Below are 24,918 nucleotides of genomic sequence, written 5' to 3' on the forward strand. Positions count from 1 at the left end.
GTGGGACACTGACCTTTAACGAAAAAATTTAGTGGCCCTTGACTGAAGCTTGTTGGGAACATGGAGTGGATGTTTGTAGGAATCAGGCACAGCAGCACTGAAGCAGATCTGTTTAGTCTGTGAACTAAAATAGTCACGTTTTTGTGTTACCAGAGTAAGTTTGCATACACTACCAAACAGACTGGGGTGGTAGTGTGTGGTAAAAATAACATGCCATTTCAAGTCAAGTGCCAGTATTGTGAAAATTACAGCGTATCAATACAAAATACTGCAATTTATATATCATTGTATCATAATGTTAACTGCAGGTAGTGGTATGGCATGCTCATTCACAATCATTTAGCTATGCCTTCCTATTCCAATGAAAACGGCTTGTTGAACAAACATCAGGATGTAATATTAACTGAGTATTTATCTGCATGTCTATTTTTTCTACGACTTAATTCAATTCAGTTATATTTGTTTTTGCATGCATGTCTGGCCCATTTTCGGTGACATTTTTATTCACTTTTCCAATAACATTTGTCAAACAGTTAACAAATGCTCCATAAATACAGTCTGTATTACACCCTGATTGCAATGGGGCTCTGAGGGAGGGTTGCGGAGATCCTCCAATCAGGTTTGTGCTGACATTCTTTTAACCAATCAGCTGGAAGGAGAGCCATTTCACTTCCTCATTCATGTAATATTAGGAGTCGCCAGGAGTGGCTATGCAACAATAACTCCACATGCAATATTGATGGCTTGTGTCTAAACACAGAGAGGGTGCTACTAAACACACACGCACACGCAGGCACACACACAGGCAAACACACTCACACATCTGCTCCATGACTTCATCATCAGTTTTGCTATCTGCAGAGCAGATGCAGAGGCCTGCCAAGCAATTAGTAGCCTGGGATGATTTTCTTTGGGCCTTCTATCGAGGGAGCAGCTGGGTCCATCCGGGCTTGGAAGACAGCGACAAAATGTGTGAACAAGAGCATCGAAAATTCACACTCTCTCTTCACGTGTGTGTGTGTATGTGTGTATGTTTTGTAAGTGAGCCGCTGAGCCACTTTCCCTGCACCTATCATGTTTCCAGAGAAAAAAAAAAGGGAGAAAAAAGGAACACTCACACTAAAAATGCCTAGCGCTGACATCCCCCTCCCTTATCATTCACTTGGAAGTACAAAGCGCACTAACTCAAGCAGACATAGGAGTAAAACTGTTGCACATTTTTTCTCTCTCACCGCCAAAGAGCCTCTGAACTCAACTTTGTGTTCTTTATTTACATCCAGCGATTGTAAAACAAACCCAATTTATTCTAATATGTTCACTGACCTAAGGCTATTCAGTTTGTCAGATGTTCTTCTTCAAATATCTCCACTATTCATACCAGGCCATAACATGGTAACATCTGAATGAATCCAGACATAATATATAGACATCACATGGGCCGAGGTCTCTGTTAATTTGATTGTAGATCATTTAGCTGTAAATCACTTGGGGAGAGTAATACTTTATTATGCACTAACTGTATTTGTTTGTTTGTGTAGGTATATACTTGAAAGATTCAACAAGCAGATAAACCAGAGTACCTACAAATTATGTTCAATTTTGACTTAAATTCAATTTCACTACAAACATTTGGCATGCCATTCATTAAAAGATCCTCATACAAGGGGCTGAATATGTGTCCTTTGGCAAATGGTGTCTTGGAAGGAGTTACATTCATTGTAAACTGTGCTATAAAAACAGTGCAGTGTTGTATACACAGTAGCCAGCCACCTGGGGCTACTCAGAGTAATCTGGTAGCTCTCTAGCTGGGGTGAGGGAAAAGAAGAGATAGTGAGTGAGAGGGTTAAGAGAGACAGACAGGCAGAGTAAGGCTGGGAGGGTAGGAAAGATACAGAGAGAGAAAAGACAGAGGGAGAGAAAAGGAATGAGAAGCAGCAAGGTACTCATCAGCTGGCAGAGATTTGCAGAGGCATGGACACTGTTGTGTGCCGGTGAGGGGATCAATGTGGAGTCGTCACACAGGCTCAGATCAAAGAGCTCTCTGCCAGGCCCCTGGTCTTTTCTCCAGTCAATATAAACCAGGGGAAAGCTCTTTAGGAACCACAGATAATTCTGGATGTTTTCAGGAGATAAAGAACACGCAGAAGTAGGAAAAAAAAAAAAAAAAGTTCCTGGTAGCCTCTGAAGCTGCTGGTTTTCCTCTGTTGGAGGACTGATGATATCCTCTGTACCCACATAACCTCATAAATCAGGTCCCTTTATTTACATTTAAATCCATACATACCCTGACTATCTGGGATAAAAAAAAAATGGCACAAAAGTAGAGTCCACGGCTCCAAAAGTTGCTTCCAGCTTTGCTTCTGTCTGGCACCTTAAGATTGGGATCATGTGCATGTTTTTTACTCTGCGCAAAAAAATACTAATAATACTATAATAAATAAATAACAATATATTTAGGTTATTGAGATCTGTGCGTACACACAGAAAAGACCGTGTACACACATACACACACACACACACGTAGGCACACACACCCTTAAGGTGAACTCTGAACATTCAGAGCTATGACTAACAAATACCTTCCAAAATCAACTGCCAAAAGAGAAAGAGTTAATGAAATCCATTCCAATCCATCCATTACCTTTTACGTTGTAAAAATATGGAACAGAACATGGTTTCTCAAGAATATATGGTTGGATGCATGGGTCAGAATGGATTCATAATGTCTTTAAAAGCCATTCTTACTGTCGCCATATATTTCATTAAGCTGCAGTTAGCGTGTCCTTCATAATATTTGGACACTTGCACTCCAAGTAGTGTCCATTAATCTCTCTGGACCTTTGTGCTTGATAATAAACAGTCGCACTGAAATCAAACACCCAGACATTTTTTTCTCATTTATTTCTCTCTCTTTCTGTCTTTTTCGATCTCTGAAATTCCAAGGCTACATTAGGATGACTATTCCTTCACTCGGGTATGATGCACAGGGAAGGAATGCCAAATCTCAACAGTTTAGCATTTCTTAAAACTTCACAATAAATCAAGGTAGCTGCTAGGTCGACTGTAGATTGTGTTGCCACAGCCTTTCTCTGTCCTAGCAGTTCTGGGAAACATACCCAAATGGAAGTTGCGTATTCATTTAAAAGCTCACAGCCAATCTTTTTATTATGTTAACTTCTACATAAAATCCAAATGTCATGACACACTACCAAATGCTTCTCAGTAATGTCTCCCCTTGAATTTTTGTTCTTGGTAGGGATGACACTGCTCTGAATGTGACACTAAAACTCTCCACTGAGACCAGTGGCTCTTCTAGGTGGGGTGGCAAGCCCTGCTAATTCAATGTTAATGCAAATGGTGCAAAATATTCACCCACTATTTAATTAAAATGTATAACATATAATTTATGTGCCGCAATTCACTGCCTGTGACCTAGATCAAACAAATAAGCTGTTTGTGATCCCAAGTAAAGCAACAAAGAGGTGTGTAAACTCATGCATTTTACTTTATGAATGCAGGAGGTTATTTGTTCTCATTGACTTGAGCTCAGACATCCAGCAGGTTCACAGCTCCTTCCAGACTGAACTAAATGGTTAAATTCTGCAAACTTAATCACAAGGCACCTTCCACTCCCCAAAGCCTCATCACCACTTGAGGAAAAAGGCTACATGATGAAGTCCAGAGGATGTGCCAGTTGCAAGGGGGGGCTCATTAATCTTCGCCTTTTCTGAATTTTTTTGCGGCTTATTTTAGAATCCTTTGCACAGTTGGCTAATTCATTTTAGTAAATAAGTTGCTGGAAGGTATTGCTGAATCAATATTCTGCATCATGCTATACTATTTTTGTAGCAAGAATTAAAACTTCTACTTATTCAGAGGTTTTATGTGTTCATTCTAAATATAAAAGTTAACATTTTCTTTCCATAAAACTTAAGAATAAACTGCCATCTATTGTTGTTGTATTGTTTTGTCTCCTTTGAAATTAGATTTAGCAAGGTAGGCTATGCAGCCTAACATGGACTGCAAACAAATACTGTAAGTAGTGCTGTACCGACATTTTCCATTATGCATAATGTCTGTGCAGGCTGCTTATACAGTAGGCCTTGTCGTCTGTCATCAACATTTCACACAAAACATGTTCTCAATGTATTACAACTTTGCTATTTGGATTCAGTAATGTTCTCTGATTATTACTGTAACATATCTTCAGAGATTACAGGGGAACGTTTGGACTATATTGAAAACTTGTGTCCATAATTCAATTCCTGTAAAACGGAGGGGACCCGGGCTACAGCTGGCACGTGCAAAGAGGTTTTGTCAACTGTTCAAAAAAGCTACGTTTTGAAATTAAAACTTTTAAAACTGAAACCGTAAAGCCTCGAAAGAGCGGACATATGACAAACGCACAGAATATCCAGTTAACTCTCTGTATTTAACGTCAAACGCCAAATGACCGCGACCTCATTAACTCGAGGTAAAACAGCACCGGGAGACACCGGGAGACACCGGGTGCGAGGGGCGCACAGATACACCAATACTTCGCAAAAAACTTCATTGCGTGCTTTTATTTTTCCATCATGCTTTAGGCTAAATGTGTGTGAATATGTCTCACACTCCAGCCCCTTGTCTCCGGGAGCAAGTGACGGCTTCTTAAGTCCTGCAACATGAAGTCCGAGGTGACAAGGGGACTTCAATTACAACCTCAGAGAGACCCCGACTTCAATTATTCAGGATGGACAAGGTTCACGGCGATAAACCGATGGGCGCATTAACGCCTGAGTTTGAGGGAAACCGCGGATACCATTTTATTCATAAAAAAACCCCACTGTGTAAATAATATAGGAAACGTTTAATCAAATCAAATTAATTAGTAAGTTAAAAATGTTAATCAAGTGGATGACAGTAACCTCAAACCGTCTCACGATTTCAATTAGCCTATTAGTCTTGGCCAATCTAATTCGAGTTTTTCTGAGCCTAAGCTGCAGGTGCACTATACGCCTTCACACTTAAAATGTATATAAACGAATTATAATTGCAAAATACCCAACAGCATAAAAGATTCCCCGATAGTTTGAAAGAGATAAAATTTAATATGGATATAACATATATAAATCCTATCGCTGGGCGACTTATCAGCCCAGAATAAAAAACAATTGGAAACTGATCCCAAATGGGAAGAGGATTATTTAAAACATAACAATATAAACAGGTGTTTGAGTTTTCTACTCAGTTTTAATTTCATTCACAAATATTGTGCTTGCTGAATCAATTGGTCTCGTGAGATATGCTATTTAGGCTCTAGCCTACCATTGCCTTCAGTGTCACGATATTTCATTTTTTGGTGCTTATAAAGCAAAAAGCATAAAAACACAGTTAGTCTAAACGCCAGTAACATAGGCTACATGATTTCAAGAGTTAGCCCAATACACACTACAATTGTTTGAGGATAAAAGTGGGGTACGAGAATGCTATGAAACATGAAGGCAATGCAATACGAATAAATAAAACTTGTCGTCAATGGGGGAAAATACTGCAATTTCTATGCCCTTCAAACGGGAGGAAAACACGAAGAAACACATTCTGTTAAAACAGGGAGAAAGAGCGAGACTTATCTGCAGAACACAAGCAGGTCTAAAGTTAAAAGCTGTCACAGACCCGAGTCACACTGTGCCCACTCTCAATTTCCCAATCCTCGTTACGCACAGGGCGAAATTGCAGGCAAAGAAAAACAATTGTCTTGGGGGGGGGGGGGAAATATGCTTTACTTCTAACCTGGAGAGTGCACACTGGCTGCAGTCTGTATAAATGTAGGTTTATCTTTCCCTGTGTCGACCTGGGAGCAGCGGGCAGCTCCGTGCGCCCAGATGCTGGAGAGGCGGACTGGATGCCTCTGCTGCAGGACTGTCTGTCTCTGGCTGCTCTGATTGGCTGCCCGCACTGACAGCTCTGCAGATGATTGCAGGAGGAGAAGCCCGACCCCTTTCACTCTTGCTAAGGGAACCATTCATAAACTACACAAGTCCAGCTCACACAGCTGAGTGTGGACGAAAGTGAGCGGGGGACAGAGGAGAGAATAACAGTTTTCGTGCGCAAGAAGAGATGAGTGGTCACAGACGGTCTTTTAGCCTTTAGCGTCTGCAGCCCAGGACACGGATGGTAACCGGTAACCTGAATCTGAATCTACTTAGCCGTACTGGAAGTGCATATGAGTTGGACTGATATTTAGTAGCCTATTACGTTGCATCCCTATCCGTTTCCTCCTCCTTACACTGACGTCCATCCGCTGTAAAGCAAAAAAAAAAAAAAACTTTGATTATTTTTACTGCACGGGGAAGCATTTGCCTCTGGCTTTACCGGTAAGCATTGGATCCGTCAACCTACTGCGACTCTCCGGTGTACAGCCCGGACCTCTGCCCAAACATGATTGCGACGCAGGCAAAGCTGGTTTACCAGCTAAACAAATATTACAACGAGAGATGCCAAACTCGCAAAGCGGCCATTGCGAAGACCATCAGGGAGGTTTGTAAAGTGGTGTCGGATGTCCTGAAAGAGGTGGAAGTGCAGGAGCCCCGTTTTATCAGCTCCCTCAGTGAGATAGAGGCGCGCTATGAGGGGATGGAGGTCATCGCCCCCAATGAGTTTGAGGTGGTGCTTTACCTCAACCAAATGGGGGTGTTCAACTTTGTGGACGACGGCTCCTTGCCCGGCTGCGCGGTGCTGAAGCTGAGTGACGGCCGAAAAAGGAGCATGTCGCTGTGGGTCGAGTTCATCACCGCCTCGGGCTACCTATCAGCCAGAAAGATCCGCTCCAGGTTTCAGACTCTGGTAGCGCAGGCCGTGGATAAATGCAGCTACCGTGACGTGGTTAAAATGGTAGCGGACACCAGCGAGGTCAAACTACGGATCAGGGAGAGGTATGTGGTGCAGATCACCCCCGCGTTCAAGTGCACTGGGATTTGGCCTAGGAGCGCAGCTCAGTGGCCCATGCCCCACATCCCCTGGCCCGGTCCTAACCGGGTAGCCGAAGTCAAAGCCGAGGGTTTCAACCTCCTCTCCAAAGAGTGCTACTCGTTAACGGGGAAGCAGAGCTCAGCTGAGAGCGACGCCTGGGTGTTGCAGTTCAGCGAGGCCGAGAACAGGCTGCTGATGGCCGGCTGCAGGAAGAAATGTCTGTCCATCCTGAAGACTCTGCGGGACCGTCACCTGGAGCTGCCGGGACAGCCGCTCAACAACTACCACATGAAGACCCTGCTGCTGTACGAGTGTGAGAAACACCCGAGAGAGACCGACTGGGACGAGTCTTGCCTCGGAGACCGACTGAATGGCATCCTGCTGCAGCTCATCTCCTGTCTGCAGTGTCGCAGATGTCCCCATTACTTCTTGCCAAACTTGGACTTGTTTCAGGGAAAGCCTCACTCAGCCCTGGAGGCTGCAGCCAAGCAGACGTGGAGACTAGCGAGGGAAATCCTCACCAATGCTAAAAGTTTGGACAAATTATAATTTGACTGTCGAAGTAGTGCCGAGAGACATTTGGGATAACACTTCAAAGAGGAGGAAAAGGTGATTCTCCAACTGATTCTCCAAGCAATGTGAAAAAATCAGTAACAAAATAATGAAGCGAGCAAACTTCGAGAAAACCTTTTTACAATATGGAGCAATTGGGCCATTGCCAGAGAGAAAGTGAAGGTACATTTTCAGCTAAATGTAATAACTTTTAGTTGTCTTGTTTTAAATGTTTTCACAAAGTGAAGAAACTTTTATTTAAATATATGCACAAAATCGTTAAGTGAAAGAATAAAATGTAGCGTGCCAAGTTCAAATTTTTCATTATGTGACTTAAAATGAAATGTTAATAAAACGTTGCAAATTAAATTACAACTTGGCCTTGTGTTTTGACATGTTTTGACAGCTGAGACGACAGGCAAATCTCTTGCATTTCATTTTGTAATTGTTTGATGAAGAGAATCATTAAATTATTCACTTCAGTGAGAGAAAACATTATCTGAGTGGTCAACATTAGAAAAGGGAAGTAGAAAAATGCTTTAGCAAAAGTTAAAGATTTGCTCATCATGGAACTCGCAGAGCCTACTTTTAGCCCATAGGTTATTTTTACAGTACTTCAGAGGCTCAACAAGATTTTCGCATGAATGTAAATCAAGCCATGCCTGTTATTCATATGGGCCTGGGAGAGAAAACACGACGCTGGCATTGCCTTCTCTTTCACAAGCAGCAAAAGAAGAGGGCCTACAGCAAAAACTGAAACCTCAACCTCATTAATTCAGTTGTTTTAGTGCAGTATAGGTAGCATAATGACTCCTCTATTGTTAAGTTTATTTGAATTAAATCTAATATATAATTCCATTCAAATAGAATTTTATATTAGGATTATTTCCCTATAATTACACAATTGTATATATCTATTTTAATCCAAATAAGCTAACTTCATGGAGTGTTACATTACAAGAGAAGACCAAGGTGAACAAACACACAACCACCTGTAGGTCAACAGTCTGCTACTATAGAACTAGTTAACGTGAAGTTTATGAATTTTATTCCAAACGCCACTGTTTTTTCTTCAGTTAGAGCACAGTATTGCTCTCAGTGTTGTTCTCATAAATGACATCGGCTCAGTGAAATAACAAGCTGCATGCTGCAGACATGTTGACAGTAATAGGGTTGATCAGTGCTCAACAAGGCCTCATGCATTTGCCGTTTGCTTTAAGTTTTCTCCTAAATGTGTTTGGTCGTTCATTTATTCAAAATAATGGGTTGAATTTATTATTCATATTAAACAATAATCAACATTGTCTACTTATGAATATGGTTTAAAATAATTTACAAAATATACCTATAGGTAAAAAATATAAATAAATACCAAAAAGTAAAACATGCATAATCTGTGGACTGACAATAGCTTTGTAAACGTTAAATCAAAATATTGGAGAAAATATATTTTACAGAAGAAAATGGAAGAGATTCTTTCCCTCCCAGTTAAAATACAGTTATGACAACATAACCACAGACAGGCTGACAAGACTTGAAGCTCCTCTTCGCTATAGGATTATCACATGTTGAGACAAACTATATAAGATAATAGCAGCTGCTTATTTAAAATAATAATAAAAAAAAGGTATTTAAAATATCTGTCCATGTTCCATGCAGAGATAAAGCCGGCTTAATGGCATTTACCAGGGTTAGGAAAGCCGAGGGTGGCTTACAAGTGACAATTTGAGGCGTGATCAATGGAGCTCAAGTCCCTGTGTCTTACCTTTGGATCGATGGCCTTGAAGCCGGGCTCTTCTTCATCCACCTCGAAGTAGAGCTCGGAGGCGGTGATGGACAGGGTGCCTCTCACCACCGCGGCCGGAGCGACCAGCTGCGCGCCGGTGCTCAAGTTTACTGGACCTGCAGGACACACGCCGAGAACAGGGCCGGTCAGAGAACAAGCACTGCGCTCCCGTCTCATCTCTCCATGCGAGAAAGACGCAGCTTTTTTTTTTAAAAAAAAAAGCACCAGCAGTGTAAAGGTAAACATATAAAACTCAACAAGGGAAAGCGCTGACTTTGATGGCTCTTTGGCTGCAAAGGGCACAGAAAAAAAATAAAGAAAAAAAAAGAAACAAAACGCTACGGGCCTATAATCCTGGACACGGTTAATTAATGAGGGGGAAGTTGCTGAGTGGGTGAGAGGAATGGAAAATAAAGACATAAATTAACTATAACGCTAACACGTGTTTATTTTTTATGCACAAATTAATGGCTGTATAATGTCTATGTTAAAGGGGCAATATTAAAACGACAAGGATATTACGACTAGGTCAGACATTGCCTGTAGTTTTTCTCCTTATAATCCACACGCCTACTTGTCGATTAGTGTAGATATAAGAAAATGCAAAAATATAGGCTGTCTATATGCCTATGGTCTTTTGCCCTAAAATAAAACACACTACACTTAACACTCCCACTAAAATAAAACGTCAAAACTGGAAACCTTTGAGGCAGATCTGTCAGAAAATAGAATCGACTGTCCATCAGAATCCATTGATTGCGGGCTGGTGGGTGAAGCTCTGTTTAATCTCTCATCAATCTTAATTTATGCCAGTATGACAATGAGAGCCCTGCTCTGGGGAGCTGTGGGTGTAAGATCTGCCCGGCTCTGCAACATATGCAGGGGCTTTGTATCTGCAGATGTGCGCTGGAGAAAAGGAGGCTCGCAGCCCGGCTTGATTTCCCTAAGCACCCTCACTCATGCAAACGGATGGAATAAACAGATATATTCATTTCTCTCCCCGCCGTCCTCGCGAGTATTAACATGTTATCCGTGGGGTGAAATAACATTTTTTCATTCACTCAAACACATTCAATTACACTTGAATCAGACAGCTGCTTGAGAGAGGAGAAAGGTGAGGTTCCTGCCGAGGAGAACCACGCTCGACAATTTCTACTCTATCTCTCAACACACGTCACTTTATTAGACAGGATTCAGCGTTTAATCCTATTGTCATCCAATTGCGTTATTTTAATAGCGCTCTGAGCCCCGTTTATGCAGCTTAGTCTGGTGAGCGCGCTGTCACTGAACATAAAAAAAAATGCGGATTATAGTGCAATCCGATTAGCGGACTATGATATTTAATTTGGGTCATTTAAATAACAGAGATATCAGCAGCAATAAAGGTTTGACCAAATCAGGATAAATCGACCAGAAGTTGGATCAAATTAAAGAGCGGGCCTGCCATGTTGGATCGGGCGGATTGGCTTTTGCAGGGAAGTTTTTCAGCCAATGGGTTTATATCATGCTGCTTTTCTTGAATCGGCTAATGCCCCTATTCAGGATAATCTCCCATGCAGGCTGCTGCTGGATAAAAAATAATGGCGTTCTGTGCTTTGCTTCAGGCCTAGACTACAGCCTGTGAAGCAGACCTAGCAGTGCTGAAGATGTGTGTTTTCACCCGCCCTCTCCTATCAAGTGCATATAGGAGAAGATGCAAAGCTAAAGCGATCATTGGGGCCATAATGAAAAAGACTTGTCAGAGGTAATGGTGGGCAGTAAGAAGGTGATCCCCCCTCATTAGGAGGCTGGAAAGCCGTTTTCCCTGCACATCAAAAGCCAGCACGTCCTGCCATTAGGTCAAAGAACGAAACGTATACATTTTATACAGAAATCACAGCAAAAGGTCATATGGGAAAGATTATAGTGATACCACAGGAGATAAAAAATCCAAGTATAAGGTCACTATAAAGTCAATGTTCAGTACAACAGAAGCAATATGAGTGCTAAGGGAATACAGTGATTTTTTGTTTGGGTGGGATGAAGGGAAAAGAGGAAAGGAGGAGGAGTGAGAGAGAGACGTGAAGAGGATGAGCTTCTTTACCTGTTAAGTTCTCCAACTCCTTCTCGTCTACGGACGACAGAGTGTCATCGTCTCCGTCCAACAACGTCTCACTCTCCGAGTTTTGATTTCCCAGAGCTTGACTTCTGATGGACTGCTTGCCTTTGAGAATATCCTCCTCAGAAGCTGGAGGGGGGAAAGGGTCTTTTTTATTTTACCCAAAACATATTATAGACACAAGATCATAAATTATAGACCTACATTAATTTCGGAGCCATATTAAAGGCATATACAATACATATTAGACTCTATTTCATTGCAAAGTTTGACGGCATTCCAAGTTTCAATGATCACATGGTTCGAGCATTTTTCTTTTCCTTTTTTTTTTTTTTTGCACTTAACTGAAACTAAAGACCCGACTGAGATTTCAGTTCACTACAGAAACAACACATTTCAGCAGATTAATCATAACCGATAACCAATGCAAACAGTAAAATCACGACGAAAGAGACGTTAACACCAACAGGCTTTGCAATATCCCGGGTAACCCTTGACATGTATTATTAACACAGTTATAAACACAGAAGAGGCAGTTGTGACATTGTTACAATTTGGATTAGTCTACAGATAAGCCTTCGGGCCGGTTCATGATCTTTGTGGGTTTTCACTGTCTCTACATTTCCTGTCACTGTGTGTTAAATAATAAAACACAAATGCCATGGAACCCACCTTTAAAATGAGCTATGCAACTTTTCACTGTGCTTTGGTTCAGGCTATAGCTTTTTACCCAGAGGTGAAGTGGTAAATACAAAGACAAACTGTGACTTTCAACAGGTGATCATCACAATCAACACAAAAAATCCAATATATTTTTAGAAAAATATTAATTTACCTATTCTCATAAAACTTGCATTAATTTGAAACTACTTAGTATGATGTATAATATGAACTTAGATCATTAAGGTTGTTTTTTCGGCTTCAAAAGGAAAACTGATTTTAAGTGGGTTTACCCTTCCTATAATCACTTGCAAAGTTGATCAACAGCGATGCTTGACCATCTCGATTGCAGCCATTTGATTTTGAAGTTAAGAGCAATGCATTTCTGAATCAAACTTGGAAAGCTGCATACAGGAGGACAAACCGACAGACACAAAAGACATAATCCTAACCCTAAATACACAGCCAACTCTCACTTTGCATTATGCCCTTAAACGCACATCAAAACAAATGGCATTTCACCCAAAGATTAGCCAAACACATTTTAACAAAGTGAGGGTCGCACACTGCCCATTTTGATTCCAACTGAACATGACTTGAGGTTCCAAATGGATTATTTAAGAAAAATGGTAATCTGCAAACATTTACAGAGCCCTGCATTCCCCAGTGGTGCATGGTAAGGATCCACACACACAAGTACACAGTGCAAAGTGAGGACTGGCAAGTATTCCCTCTTTGTAAACATAGTTGGCAATACACCAAGTCCTTTTGCAGCCTCTGTGTATATGTGTGTGTGTGTGTGTTTTCTAATCCAGCATTCTGGTAAAAGCAACACAGTTTTTATGCATCAAGTCACTGAACACATAATTGGTGGATTCTTTTATTTTTTTCATCGTCACCTGAGGGGAGATCAGTTGCATTTCCTAAAAATGCACAGCCGCATCATGTGGCTGTGTACTTTGAAATTGTTAGAAGAGCGGGGCTGAAAAATCTCTTGTCATGGAAATATGCAGCTCACTGATATTTAGAATGGTCTTCCTGTAATTAAGCCTCCCTGGAGAATTCTTTAGTTAGCAGCACTGAAATTACTACCAGCTCCCCTAATACGTACCACATGCCATTGTATTCACACCAAGCAAGTGGACAGGGGACTTGTCAGATGAGCTTAAAAAACAGAGATGTATTTGAACTTCTGTGCATTCCATTGTAAACATGCTCAGCAACTCTCACCTCACAGTTCAGCCACTGCTAACATATGAACCCTTAACAAATACACAGGATCTGATGCAACTGCACCCTGTGGTGGGGCGATCCAAAACCCTGCTACTTCTGTTACCCCAAACATAATTTATTAATAGCTTCTCAGGATAATATACACTGAATTAACTACAACACAACTAGTGAACAAATGGTTTGACCGAGATTTATTAGACGTAGCAGGAAAAGCTATTCTAACTAGATTTACGCCATATATCACAGCGTACAGATGAAACAAATGTGCACATAAGTGGTGGTCTACGTCGTAACTTTTCACTTGTTTTGTTCCTCACAGGTAAATATTCAAACATTTTAATTCTGTTATTCTGACAACCATGGGGGTGCAGTGTGTGCGTGTGTGTGTGTGTGTGTGTGTGTGTGTGTGTGTGTGTGTGTGTGTGTGTGTGTGTGTGTTGGGAGGGGGGTATGTGAACCTTGCATGCCCATGAAATGGCTGTTCAGCTTTAGCGACACAAGGTTTCAACAGTTGGACTTAATCTAAGTGTGTGGGGTGTGAAATAAAGAATTATTTCTAATAACAATATTGTTATTTCTAATAACAATAACACCAGTAAAGATCGGATGTGCAAAACAGTGTTTTGAATTATATATTCAAAACCGTGACAAACATCTCACTTTTTAAACTTTAGGCTATCATTTAAGTATACATTCAAGCATTGTAACAAGAAATGCCAACAATGAACAATCTCTGCAATGAGCAGGTATGCCACATTAACAAAATATCCACCCAGGCACTTCAACCTAATCACTCATCACACAAGGAGCAGAAATGTGCATAAATCCCAGCCAGGTTACACTTTTTCAAGACCCCGTTTCCCTACTGAGAGGTTCAACTATACCTGCTTATACAACTCAAGGCATGCATGGTCACAGCAATTAAATTGTCAGAATTAACAAATTTGTTTTTAACAAGACTGTAGCCAGGAGTGTGGTCATGAGGCGAGTATTGATTACCAGAACAGAGACATTAGTCTTCAGGTATTTACTCTGCCACCTCTGGTACACGGGCCCCGGACCAGACCAAATCAATCCCCAGAAAAGATGGCTCTTTCCAGCCATAAATACATAACAGCCTACTCAACCCTACTGGCAGCCGCACGCTCTCCAGTGAAAATCATCTTGGCTGGGTATGAATGATCACAGTTGTCCATATCCTAAATACAGAAATGCACGTTTTTCTGCATGCTTAATGGAAAAGAGATAGGTTTTATCGAAACGTTTCCTGTTCTTAAAAAGGGGAAACTCTGTTAGTGGCTCAAGAATTTATTTTCTGTACATAATTTATTTAATTCAAAACAGTCCTGCAGATTTCATAACCGTGAGTGAGATTTGAAAAGTGCTACCACAAGTAGCTGGAAAATAGGGTAAATTCAGGCTTGATCATATACTAAATATTTTCTTAGAGAGTGAGACTGCATTTTCCTTCTCCATCTGATGAAAATAATTACAGCCAGATATGACCTTTGTACTCTGTTTGAAAACTCAGCCCTGCATTCTCGTCTTGAGCCGCACTTCCGTAACAAATGTCGGGTCGACTAAAACAAGACGAAAGGTTACATCAGAAAATGGACGCCGTCAGGCTTCAATGTCAAAGAGTTATTTTAATGATATATTCCCATACTTCAGCCATGCAGGCAATACGCTCTCTTGAGGTAGCATACCCTTGCCACTACTGGCTGGTGGCTATTTTTACACAGACCTGACTTTGAAACCAAATATCGTTTGGAGGAATTTGTCTTCCCCCGGTGATGAATATATGCAGTATGCAAGCTGAAATGGTTTAGAATAAAATAGAATACCATATCGAATATCTGAATGACAAATTCACGGTGCAAAAGACTAAGAATACCTTCGACACGTTTCCTTCAGCTAATAGAACTCAATAAAGAAGTACAAGTGATATGTCGGTTCTCTCTGTTGAGCTAGCACTGAAAGGGAAAACAGGGCGGTAGAGAGGATTTAAGATGGAGACAAGGTAAAACTCAGAGGCTTGCTGCAGAAGTACGACCAGCTGCTCTCTGGTCCCACTCTCCAGCTGCCTCCACACCGCAGCCATTACTGCAGAGCAGCAAGTCTCCCAGGATTCTGGGATCCCCAACACTTATTGCTTTTAGATCACATTCTTATTGACTCCTGTCACGCTGGCCATTTGTCTTTGGGAATGATGTCACATTTAGGGGGACTTTTGCAGGTGACATATTGAAGACATTTTTGGTGCAGAAACGGACCTTTATTGAGGAGAGTAATTGATTGAGCTGGTAAATCGAGGCACAGCATGACTCTAATTGCAAACCCTGGTGTGCGCTGGAATGGCAGGATACTATCTTAGCAGAAATAAGGGATTACAGTCACTCCACAAGAGAAAAGTGACTCATAACGCGAATGCAGGAGCATGTGTCATTTAGATATTGTGGCTAAAGTGACTGTTGGGAATGTTATGTCGTTCTCAGTCAAACTTTATTGAAAATCTGCACCTGTTCTTAAGGACAAGTGCGCAGAAACAATGGAGCAAGGGGAGCATTGATTGGACCTAATTCCAATGCTAAAGGAAAAGGTAATCAATGCTGTTGGTTTTAATGACAACTCTCTATTCTGGGTAATAGAAGAGTATTGATGAAGTTGTTTTAAACCGCATTCAATTTTCCTCATCTGTGAGAGAAGTACAATGTGGAGTCATTCTTCAACTGCAAGGTATTGTAAATTATAAATTGTGTTTCCCCTGCGTAATATTAAATCTGCGAAACAAATATGACTTGGATGTATTATGATTATACTATACATTAGTTCAATCAATCCACCTTGATTATACACCTTAATTTTGACCATAAAAGGTAAATCTTTTTTTTTTTTTTTTTACCTTTCACATAGTGCAAAATAATGTGTTGTAGACATAATATGACAGTATTGGCAAATCAAATAACCAAGAAAAAAGGGACAAAATCAAAAGAAAAAATCCCAATATGACCCTTCATTCAAATGCAAGACTCGCAACAAGGAAAAATAGAAAAGGGAGAGCTTGAATGTTACTTACCATTAATATCAGCCACTGCCATGCAACAAGAGAAAAGAATAAACAAAAATTCACATTTCATCTCTGAAATTTCACACCTACTCACAGTTCAAACAAGAATTTCAGAGTAAAGACAGGAATGCTAACACTCTTTGCATAATGGGAGGCAAGGTAGGAAATTACCTGTGTGAAATTCAAATGAGGGTGCTATTTTATTGTGTCTTGTGGTACAATAAATCTTTTATTGCAATGGTAGGGCTAATTTTTATTGCCTTGTACCCGGTGCTACCACCAAGTGAGCAAGGCAGGCGGCACATACAACAGGCAGGGGTGCAGGACGGGGTGCTGGGACTGACCGTGTTCGGCCGCGGCTTTGAGCGTAGCCTCCGAGTGAGTGGATCCGAAGGGGTTCCTGATGAAGCGACGTCGGCGCCTTAAATCGTCCTCCCAGTAGTCCAGGCGCCAGAACTCCCTCGGCCGGCTGCAGCGAGACAGAGGTAGCACATGTGTTAGCAATTACCCGCCAGCATGGTATAGCAGCCCAGCATTAGCACTCGGTCCGACCGAGCGTACATAAAGCCAGCATTGTTTTTGCTGCGTTTTGTTTTTTTTTGTACTCTCAGAATCTCGCTTTCAAAACTCTCACTTGTACACAAGCTTAGACCCCAAAATCACTGTATCCCTGTCCTTGACAATGACAATATCTCCTTCTCAGAGGCTAAAGTGTTGTCCCCAAGATATTTTTGCTCTTTTTTCTTCTTTCTTTTTCTGAAGGTGCATTGAGTACATCACAGTGGAAGGGGCGAATGACAGAGTGATCATTTTCCACACACTTTTTGTGGCACGTGCTCCCTTTCTAGGCTCATTTCAAGCCCAGCAGGATACCTCTTGTCAGGACCCACGGCCGGCCGAATAGGGAGAAGGCCATTACAAACACAGAGGAGGGGGTGGATAGCATTACCAATATTAATCAATGTCCATAGCCTCCATTTTTCTTCCCAATTTACATCTCCCTTTACCCGGCTTGGCCAGTAAATCATTCTGACTCTTAAGGCAAAGAAAGTGTTAACTTTTAATGAGGAGTCACTGCCATATAGCATTGTGCGTGTACAGTACCTGTCTATAATGAAATATTACTTTTATTTTGAAAGGGATTTAATTAAAATATAATCTAAAATATTCATTACCTATACGGCCCAGAGGCACAACACAGCATAAGAAAACCATTTTCCCCCTCACATCAGCAAAGATGTTTTTTTTCTCCAGTTCAAAAGCTTTTTTAATCTGAAGAACTAATTTTTAGTATACAGCAAAGCTGCTCATTTGTCAGTTACACGTTTTGAAACTATAGTTCTTGAATGTAAAAACTCAGCTCATGTGTTAGTGATTTACTACTCAGGTGGGAAGGGCAAAACAACATGCGCTTGGGTCTTCAGTGAGATTAAATTCTGATTGTCTGACTTGAGTCAAACATTTATTTCACTTGTGCTAAATATTCTCATGAGAAAAATACCCCTAGGAAACGAGCATATCTGTATTTAGGTTTGTCCTGAGGTTGTACTGAGGTTGGTTTTAGGTTGGTGTTAAGCAACAAATAGTCCCAAAGTTACCATGGTTTGGTGAAATAAATGTCTTCATGTCCATTGTGCTATGTGAAAGTGAAAAGAAGTTTTATTGTGCAACAGGGTCCCAAAACCCAAGAAATACAAATCAAGATAACAGCCACCCACAAGCCGCCTACTTACACACCAGTTTTTTTGAGCTATTCCACAGACTAACCTTCTCAAAGTATGCTGATCCTTGAAACCAGAAAAAAACAAAAGCTCTTATCTCATGACTCTTGCAAAACAATGCAAGAGCCATGAAATAACTGTTTTAAAAAGAAAAGGATTTTTGTGAAAGAAAAAAATATCTGACAAAAGGGGAAAAAAAGGAAAAAAAAATCAAGGTTAAAACAATATAAAAATTTCTAAAATAATGTTAACAATAAAATCCATGACCAGGTTATCTATAAAGTAAGTGGTGGCAGTTTATCCTGTGATGGTGCAGTAAGACACAGTTTATGGTTTCAGTGGCATAGGCTATGAGGTGAGAACCCCAGCATACTTTATGTGATCTACTCTTGAACGCTGCTCTGGCCGGAGGCTCCTCACAAATCTTCAGTCCAACACCAATGATCACACTGGGGCCTCTAAAAGGGGAAGGGGCTTTACGCAAGAAAATAAATACAATTTCCAAGCGGGTCCTTTAAGACCTCTATGCCCTGGCTAATGAAAACCATTAATTACTTGATTTATCTGGACAAAAAAAGCTGTCTCAAAAGGCAGGATGAGGCGAGAGCGCAGAGAAGAGGAAGAAGAGAGCGGCTACTGCTCATTTCTTAAGCCTGGATGTAAAGCACTCTGCAGAGGGAATTTAATTCAATGTGTAGGAAATGGTTCTGGAGCACAAACTACAACAGGAAAAATGCTTCACTGTACAAGCAAAGTGAAGACTGCCAAGTAGTGAAATGAAAATATTTTTTGGCAAACAGGAATATAGATTTAGTATATTCAGAGCGGTGAAAGTATGTGTGTGTGTGTGTGTGTGTGTGTGTGTGTGTGTGAAGGGTGCATGCTGGAGAGACACAAGGGACGCAGGCCTGTGCAGGACCAGATTTCTCCCCAGCCACAAAGACCCTGCTCCATGTTTGCATGTGATAGTCTCTGTACGCAAATGGCCACTTCATCATCCTGCCTCCTATGGCATTCATCTATGAAAATAATTATCAAGGTTGTGCATGGCGCACAGCTCCGAATCAGGACGCACTCGTCTCTCATCCTGTGGAAGGGAGGGGGGATGTCTGTACGATACACACAATACACATTAATCCATCAGGAGGGCAGCCATTGGGCGGAGTAATTAGTCGCGGCGTGGGGAACTACCTCCGCCAGTCATATTCATCCGGCACACGGCGAGCAGGCGACAATGGACGTCCGAATGATGGGGTGCTAGAAGACCTGGACGGACGATGGAGGATACCTCGTCATCAATCCCCGATGAGCGCGCCGCTGTAACAAGAATGGAGATGTACGGCGCTACGCAACCCCCCCCCCCCATACCACACACTGAGTGTGTTTCCACAAAGATGATAAATTATTCAGAGCTCATCCATCCTTCCGGGGCATCCTTGGCAGAATTTACTGAAGCACCATTCTTCAAAATAACAACAATTAAAATAACAAAGGGCCAGCGTTGTGCTGCGGCTCACACAAACCACTTGCGTAATTAGTAATTAGTTCGGTCATAAAAGGTGTCTGGGAGGCCGTCTCGTTAAGCCTGCTAAGAAGCGGCTGCTGTCTTATTACAGCGGGAGAGAGACGCAGACAGACGCAGACAGAGGGAGCGCATGTTCTCGAGATTGTGTGTAATACTTAAACGTATGTTAGTGTGTGCAAGCTGTGCGTGTGCAAGCTGTGTGTGTGTGTGTGTGTGTGTGAGTCTGTCTGTGTTAAGGAGCATGTAGGAGAGTGCCGAGTTGTTCCCAACCTGTTTAATGTAGACCACATTGGCTACTGATGAAACAGGGTCCGGGAGACATTTATGTGAGGTAGTAAAGAGTAATTACCTTTATTTCTTTTAAAGCATCTTTTGGATGCTCTTCAGGACTCTGGAGTTGTAAATTTACACAGAGGAAGACTGGGGGAGATCAAGTTTCTGCTTTTATGTGGCCCTGATGCTCTTTCTCCCTAATGAGTTAATTGTACAAACAAAACAGTTGTGCCTTCATTTAATAAACTTAAGCCCAAAGCATCAACAGACTGCAAGGGGATATTTTACTGGTGGGCTCTTTAAAATTTCAATTGCACTAGTAAATTGTCCATTTACATCAAAACAGAGCAGGCGTCCAAGTAGATTTGGCATGGCTAGGTGACATATTAAACAAATGGTTTAATTGTAGGGAGTGTTCAGTATGAGAGCTGGCTTGAAGTCCAGGATTAATGAAATGTTGTTTGGAGAGAACAGTGTTGAGAAAAGGGCCAAGTGAACTACATTAACTAGGCCCTCTACAGTATCTGAGCCCTGACCTATGCACAGCATAAACACACTGTAAATTCAGTTTGTTTGTCAATGGGAAAATAAATACCTTGCAAGAGTTCAAGAACAAACTAAAACTAAAAGAACGACTGTGAATGAGTATGAGCATAATTTTCCATTTGTGCTTTTTTTTTTTTTTAAAGATAATGATGTGTGAGCAATGTTTCAGAAAGTGGCGCCGTTAATGGCTGTAAGCAGCGATTTGATGTTTACATGTCCTCTGTTCGCACGTGTCTTAGGGAGTATCAAGGCTCAATCTATCATTTTTTCCAAGTATATCATTTAAAGGTATTGAAGATTAGATTAATATAAACATACTGTAACTTTTATATACTACATAACAATAAACAAAGCCAGCAGTGGGGTGACTGCGGGTCAAGAATGGCACCACAGGTCACACTACAGTTTCATTAAGGTCTCATTTTATCAAACATTTCTGGTGAGTGTTATCCGCCTTATTGGCAGTTTAAGAAGCATATTTAGCAATTTCAAGTCAAAAAAAAAAAAAATCTTGAATCGCTAATGATCTAGCACTGAGTCAGCAATTATGTCAGATTTATTGACAGAAAAGTATAAATGACAACATGATATGACAGCTAATGACTAAAATCCCATTACTTGAATATAACCAGTGTTTTTAAAGCACTTGTCAATAAAACACGGTCAATGATATTGATTGTTATCTAAAAGGCAAACATATTAAATTTAATTAAATTTAAACCCTTATTTCAGATTGCATACATTTATATAAACCTCATTTGTTTGATTCTTGTTTACATTTTATTTTTCTTTGCTGTGCACCATTACCATTTGCTGCTGCGTCAACCTAATTTTCCCAGTGTCATTAAAGTTTCATCTTTTTTTTTTTTCTTATCTTAAATGTAAAAACAATTTAGCATTACTTTATGAAAAAAAATATTACCCATGAAACCCTAAAACAAACAATCCTAATCCACAACAAAGTCACATAAACCTCCATTAATCATCACACAATAATGGGATTCTAAGTAGTTGTGTATGAGGGCCAATATGGCTTATCGTTCTGTGGAAGCTCATCACACGGCCAGTTTAAACATGATAATAGATTCTCTCTGCAGGTCCTGAAAGTTTGATAGCACTGCTATTTCAATGGCACAATTGTTCTTTTTCTGACAAGGACAAACGATTGTCATCCATCAAGATCCAATCAGACGCGATGTCCAGAGGCAGATGCATCACACTTCTCTTAGTTCTTAAATGCTATTTTCAGTCTTTCAAGGTTTTTTTTTTTTTTTTTCACAATATATTAGAACATGTGAAGCATCATTACTGCTAGTTAAATAATTCACTTCAGATTGGCTTTTTGAAAAAAAAAAAAAAAATTTTAAGCTGGTATAAAACAAGGGTTTACATGGAGGGGTAAAGAAAATATTACTGTTTTGCATGGGTTCATTTTCTAAGCATTTGAGATTATGTAAATTATAGAATATGACCTTTATCATAGCAAGCAGGACATGCAGAGTGAATATGCTTTCATACATCACTTCAGGGGACTGCACTTTGGCGCAGACAAACAGTCATTTATAACCTTTCTGCTGGATTAATTTGGGTACAGTCAGTGGGACTGCATATGCAGAAGAGATTTCTCCCTTTGCTTTTTTCATTAATGCCAGCCCCCATTGGCAACCCTCAAATTGCTCAAACATTGCTGCTATCCCCGAGATCATTTTGCTTTGATTTGCATAAACCATGTGTTTAGAAGAAACGGGAGAGCGGGAATAGATTGAGGATTTGTCATGTTGAGGACTGGTTGCTTGAGCACTAGCTCTTTGTCAAATGGTGGCAGCGATCGCTTCGATGGTACCTCCAGACTTAAATTAAAATGAAACAGGACCAAATACCTTCCCACTGAAATTGTTTGGCATGATTAAGTCTTGCCAAAGTGATGTTCTACATGTGCATTAATGCTTATCCTTCCCAGTCAAATGAAGTGTGCAGGAGACCATCTACATGTGTGTATGTTAATTCACCTCACCTAATGTTGTTTACGAGATTTACCCGAGGTAATGTTAGGGTCACAGAGCTGCCGACGTTTCCATCTTATGCCCTTAAATGACTTCCCTGATGTAATTTTGCCCATCCTTATTATTAATGACAGGATCAAGTCATTTAATTTGTCTGTTTTTAATATGAATTTAAATATCATGCGATAAATGATCCACGCTAGATCAGATCTGTAATGAAAAAAATCAGTTAAAACACGTCTCATGCAAAAGTACTTTACACTTTCTGTCTACTAGAGAAAAAAAAATGTAAAGCTGAAAATCTAAATCTTGGCTAAGATGTAAGCCAATGAATTATTATCTGACACAGGAAGGAAAAACAATATTTTTTTTCTTTCCGAACAACTCCTTGTACCATTATAGTGTAGATTTGCGTGAGTTCAGTGAGAGTCATTAACTCACGCTGCAGCAAGGTCAGTGTGCTTTCACATCCCCTGGTTTTGACACTCTTGTTTACTCCGTTTTCATTGAATTTCCTCTTCACATGCAAGAGTGCTCATACTCTCAAGTAGCGAGACAACATAAGCACCCACCACTCCTCCCAATTAACTCCAATTTATCCAAGAGCTTTCAAAAAGAGAGCTGAAAAGAGGGAGTGATATTGCATTTCTCTAACATCACCGGCTTGTGGGGATCAAAGTAGTCCCATGGGTGGGAGGCAAAAGGCTCCAGACTCTCCCGATGCAGTGCAGCCAAATGAAATAATGCAAATAGAGCCCTAATTACCACCAGCTTAGCGTGCAGCTTCCAATTAGCAGCAATTACACTCAGTGTAAATTCACCAACAAAGAGCCAGGAAATTAAACACTAATTATATCAGTTTTCATGGGAGGTATAAGGAAAAATTTTGTGCTTAGTAAGGTAGTAAATATTGACCAAAGAAATGATTGGGGTCATGCGATGAAAAATCTATTTTCATTCAAATAAATAATGTTGCAGGACTCCTACTTGATTTTAGTCACACTATTCTATAATGTTAAAAATGCTTCAAAGTGTGCCGAAAGAAAATGATATGATATCTATGCATCAACTACATAATAAATAGAATATATGGACTTCTACTGCTCAGCACTGAAGTGCCACCATCTGTATTTTTGATGAAGAGTCACATTTTTCTGTGATTTTGACAACATGCATTTAAGGTCATCTATCACTAGTACTGGTAGGTAATGAGGGCATCCACTGGACCGGAGTTGCATAATTCTGCCATTACTGGCCTATTGTAATAATCTCCTGACCTCTAGCTTTCAGAGCTGATCTTGAATGCTATGACAAATCTCAACTCACACCCGGCTTTCCAAACGCAGCCCAAAAGAAAACACAGTGGAGCAGCTCAAGGTCAGCTGAGATTGGGAATCTGAAGAGGGTTCTGTCAGTCTTAAAGTTCACATTTATAACACAAGCACGGGACCATCTTTTAACCTTACACCTCAAATGTCACAACCATCTGATGGGTCTCTCAAAAAGCACAGCTCTGGGAACATGCAATTTCATGCAACTTTTTAAAACGCAAACCACCATAAAGTCATGTTTAATTACGAAACTACGCAAAATTCATAACGTGAAACCCATCTGCCAGGTTAGGCTACGATGTTTGCTAATGGTTTCATTAAACAATAAACTCAGCGATGTCCCCTCTCCTCCGTACTCAGTATGCTAGTCTGTTGTGTGTCTTGCTTTCGTGTGATGCAGGACCACAAGGGTTGGCAATCTCATCTAGCAAGGCTGTCTGCTATTCATGAGCCCCTCCTCCCCTCTCTCCATCATACGGCTGTGCCCATTATACAGCACTTAAAGCACAATGAGTGTGCGTGCGTGTGTGTGTGTGTGTGCCATGTAATCATGTCAAGTGCAGCACTTCCACTGCCAAGGTGATATAATCATATAAACAGAGGTCTGGCTAACTATAATGCCCATGAAGTTATCTCTTCACAGAAAATAAACTAAAATAAAGAATAGTAATAAAAATAACCAATTAAGAGTGTCTTTTTCTCCATTTTCAATATCAATTTTTAAGATCATAAAGCTTAGAAACTCTTCTAGCCTTATTCTTCAAGGGTGGTGCTGAACTTGAACCCAAGACAGAGAGGATGGGGATGGCAGAGTAAATCTACAACAAGAATAAAAGCTGATGGTCTATGAGTAAAAGATGATCCTCACTCCTCCGCTCTCAACGCAGGGGACATCGGTATTTTATGTGCCCATTTTCCTGCTTCCGTTGCACAAGAACGCGCTGGATTCTAAAGATAAAGGTGATTTTTTGGCAAATGGTGAAAGTAGCAAAATAAATGACCTGCTGGTCCCATGGTGTAATTACAGTGGCTGGAAGCATACCAATCTATCAAGAGAAAGAGGGGGGTTGACACACTGCAAAGGGGTTAGTCAAAGGAGATAGCCTTTGACTAACTACTGGCCCCTGACAATCGATACTCTGCTGATATTGCATCCAGGGAGAAAGAAAAAA

General features: G+C 40.7%; 2 protein-coding genes across 6 annotated transcripts in view; one reads left to right on the forward strand and one right to left on the reverse strand.

Moving 5' to 3' along the window:
• The window catches only part of lrba (LPS-responsive vesicle trafficking, beach and anchor containing), a 193,755-nt gene that overhangs the window by 64,449 nt on the left and 104,388 nt on the right, over nucleotides 1-24,918 (reverse strand). For 3 of the 5 annotated variants that reach the window (XM_078289964.1, XM_078289969.1, XM_071923410.2), the window contains exons 37-40: nucleotides 16,692-16,816; nucleotides 16,357-16,371; nucleotides 11,373-11,516; nucleotides 9,269-9,405 (exon numbers count right to left, since the gene is read on the reverse strand). In XM_078289964.1, the coding sequence (XP_078146090.1) occupies nucleotides 9,269-9,405; nucleotides 11,373-11,516; nucleotides 16,357-16,371; nucleotides 16,692-16,816 (421 nt within the window). The remainder of the gene's footprint in view (nucleotides 1-9,268; nucleotides 9,406-11,372; nucleotides 11,517-16,356; nucleotides 16,372-16,691; nucleotides 16,817-24,918) is intronic. The other 2 variants (XM_071923412.2, XM_071923411.2) reach the window with 1 other exon arrangement.
• On the forward strand, nucleotides 6,024-7,878 carry mab21l2 (mab-21-like 2). The gene has a single exon (XM_071923401.2). It carries the CDS (start codon nucleotides 6,421-6,423, stop codon nucleotides 7,498-7,500), a length of 1,080 nt encoding a protein of 359 aa, XP_071779502.1. The 5' UTR covers nucleotides 6,024-6,420; the 3' UTR covers nucleotides 7,501-7,878.

This window comes from Centroberyx gerrardi, chromosome 3, assembly GCF_048128805.1.
Source record: "Centroberyx gerrardi isolate f3 chromosome 3, fCenGer3.hap1.cur.20231027, whole genome shotgun sequence".
NCBI lineage: Eukaryota > Metazoa > Chordata > Actinopteri > Beryciformes > Berycidae > Centroberyx > Centroberyx gerrardi.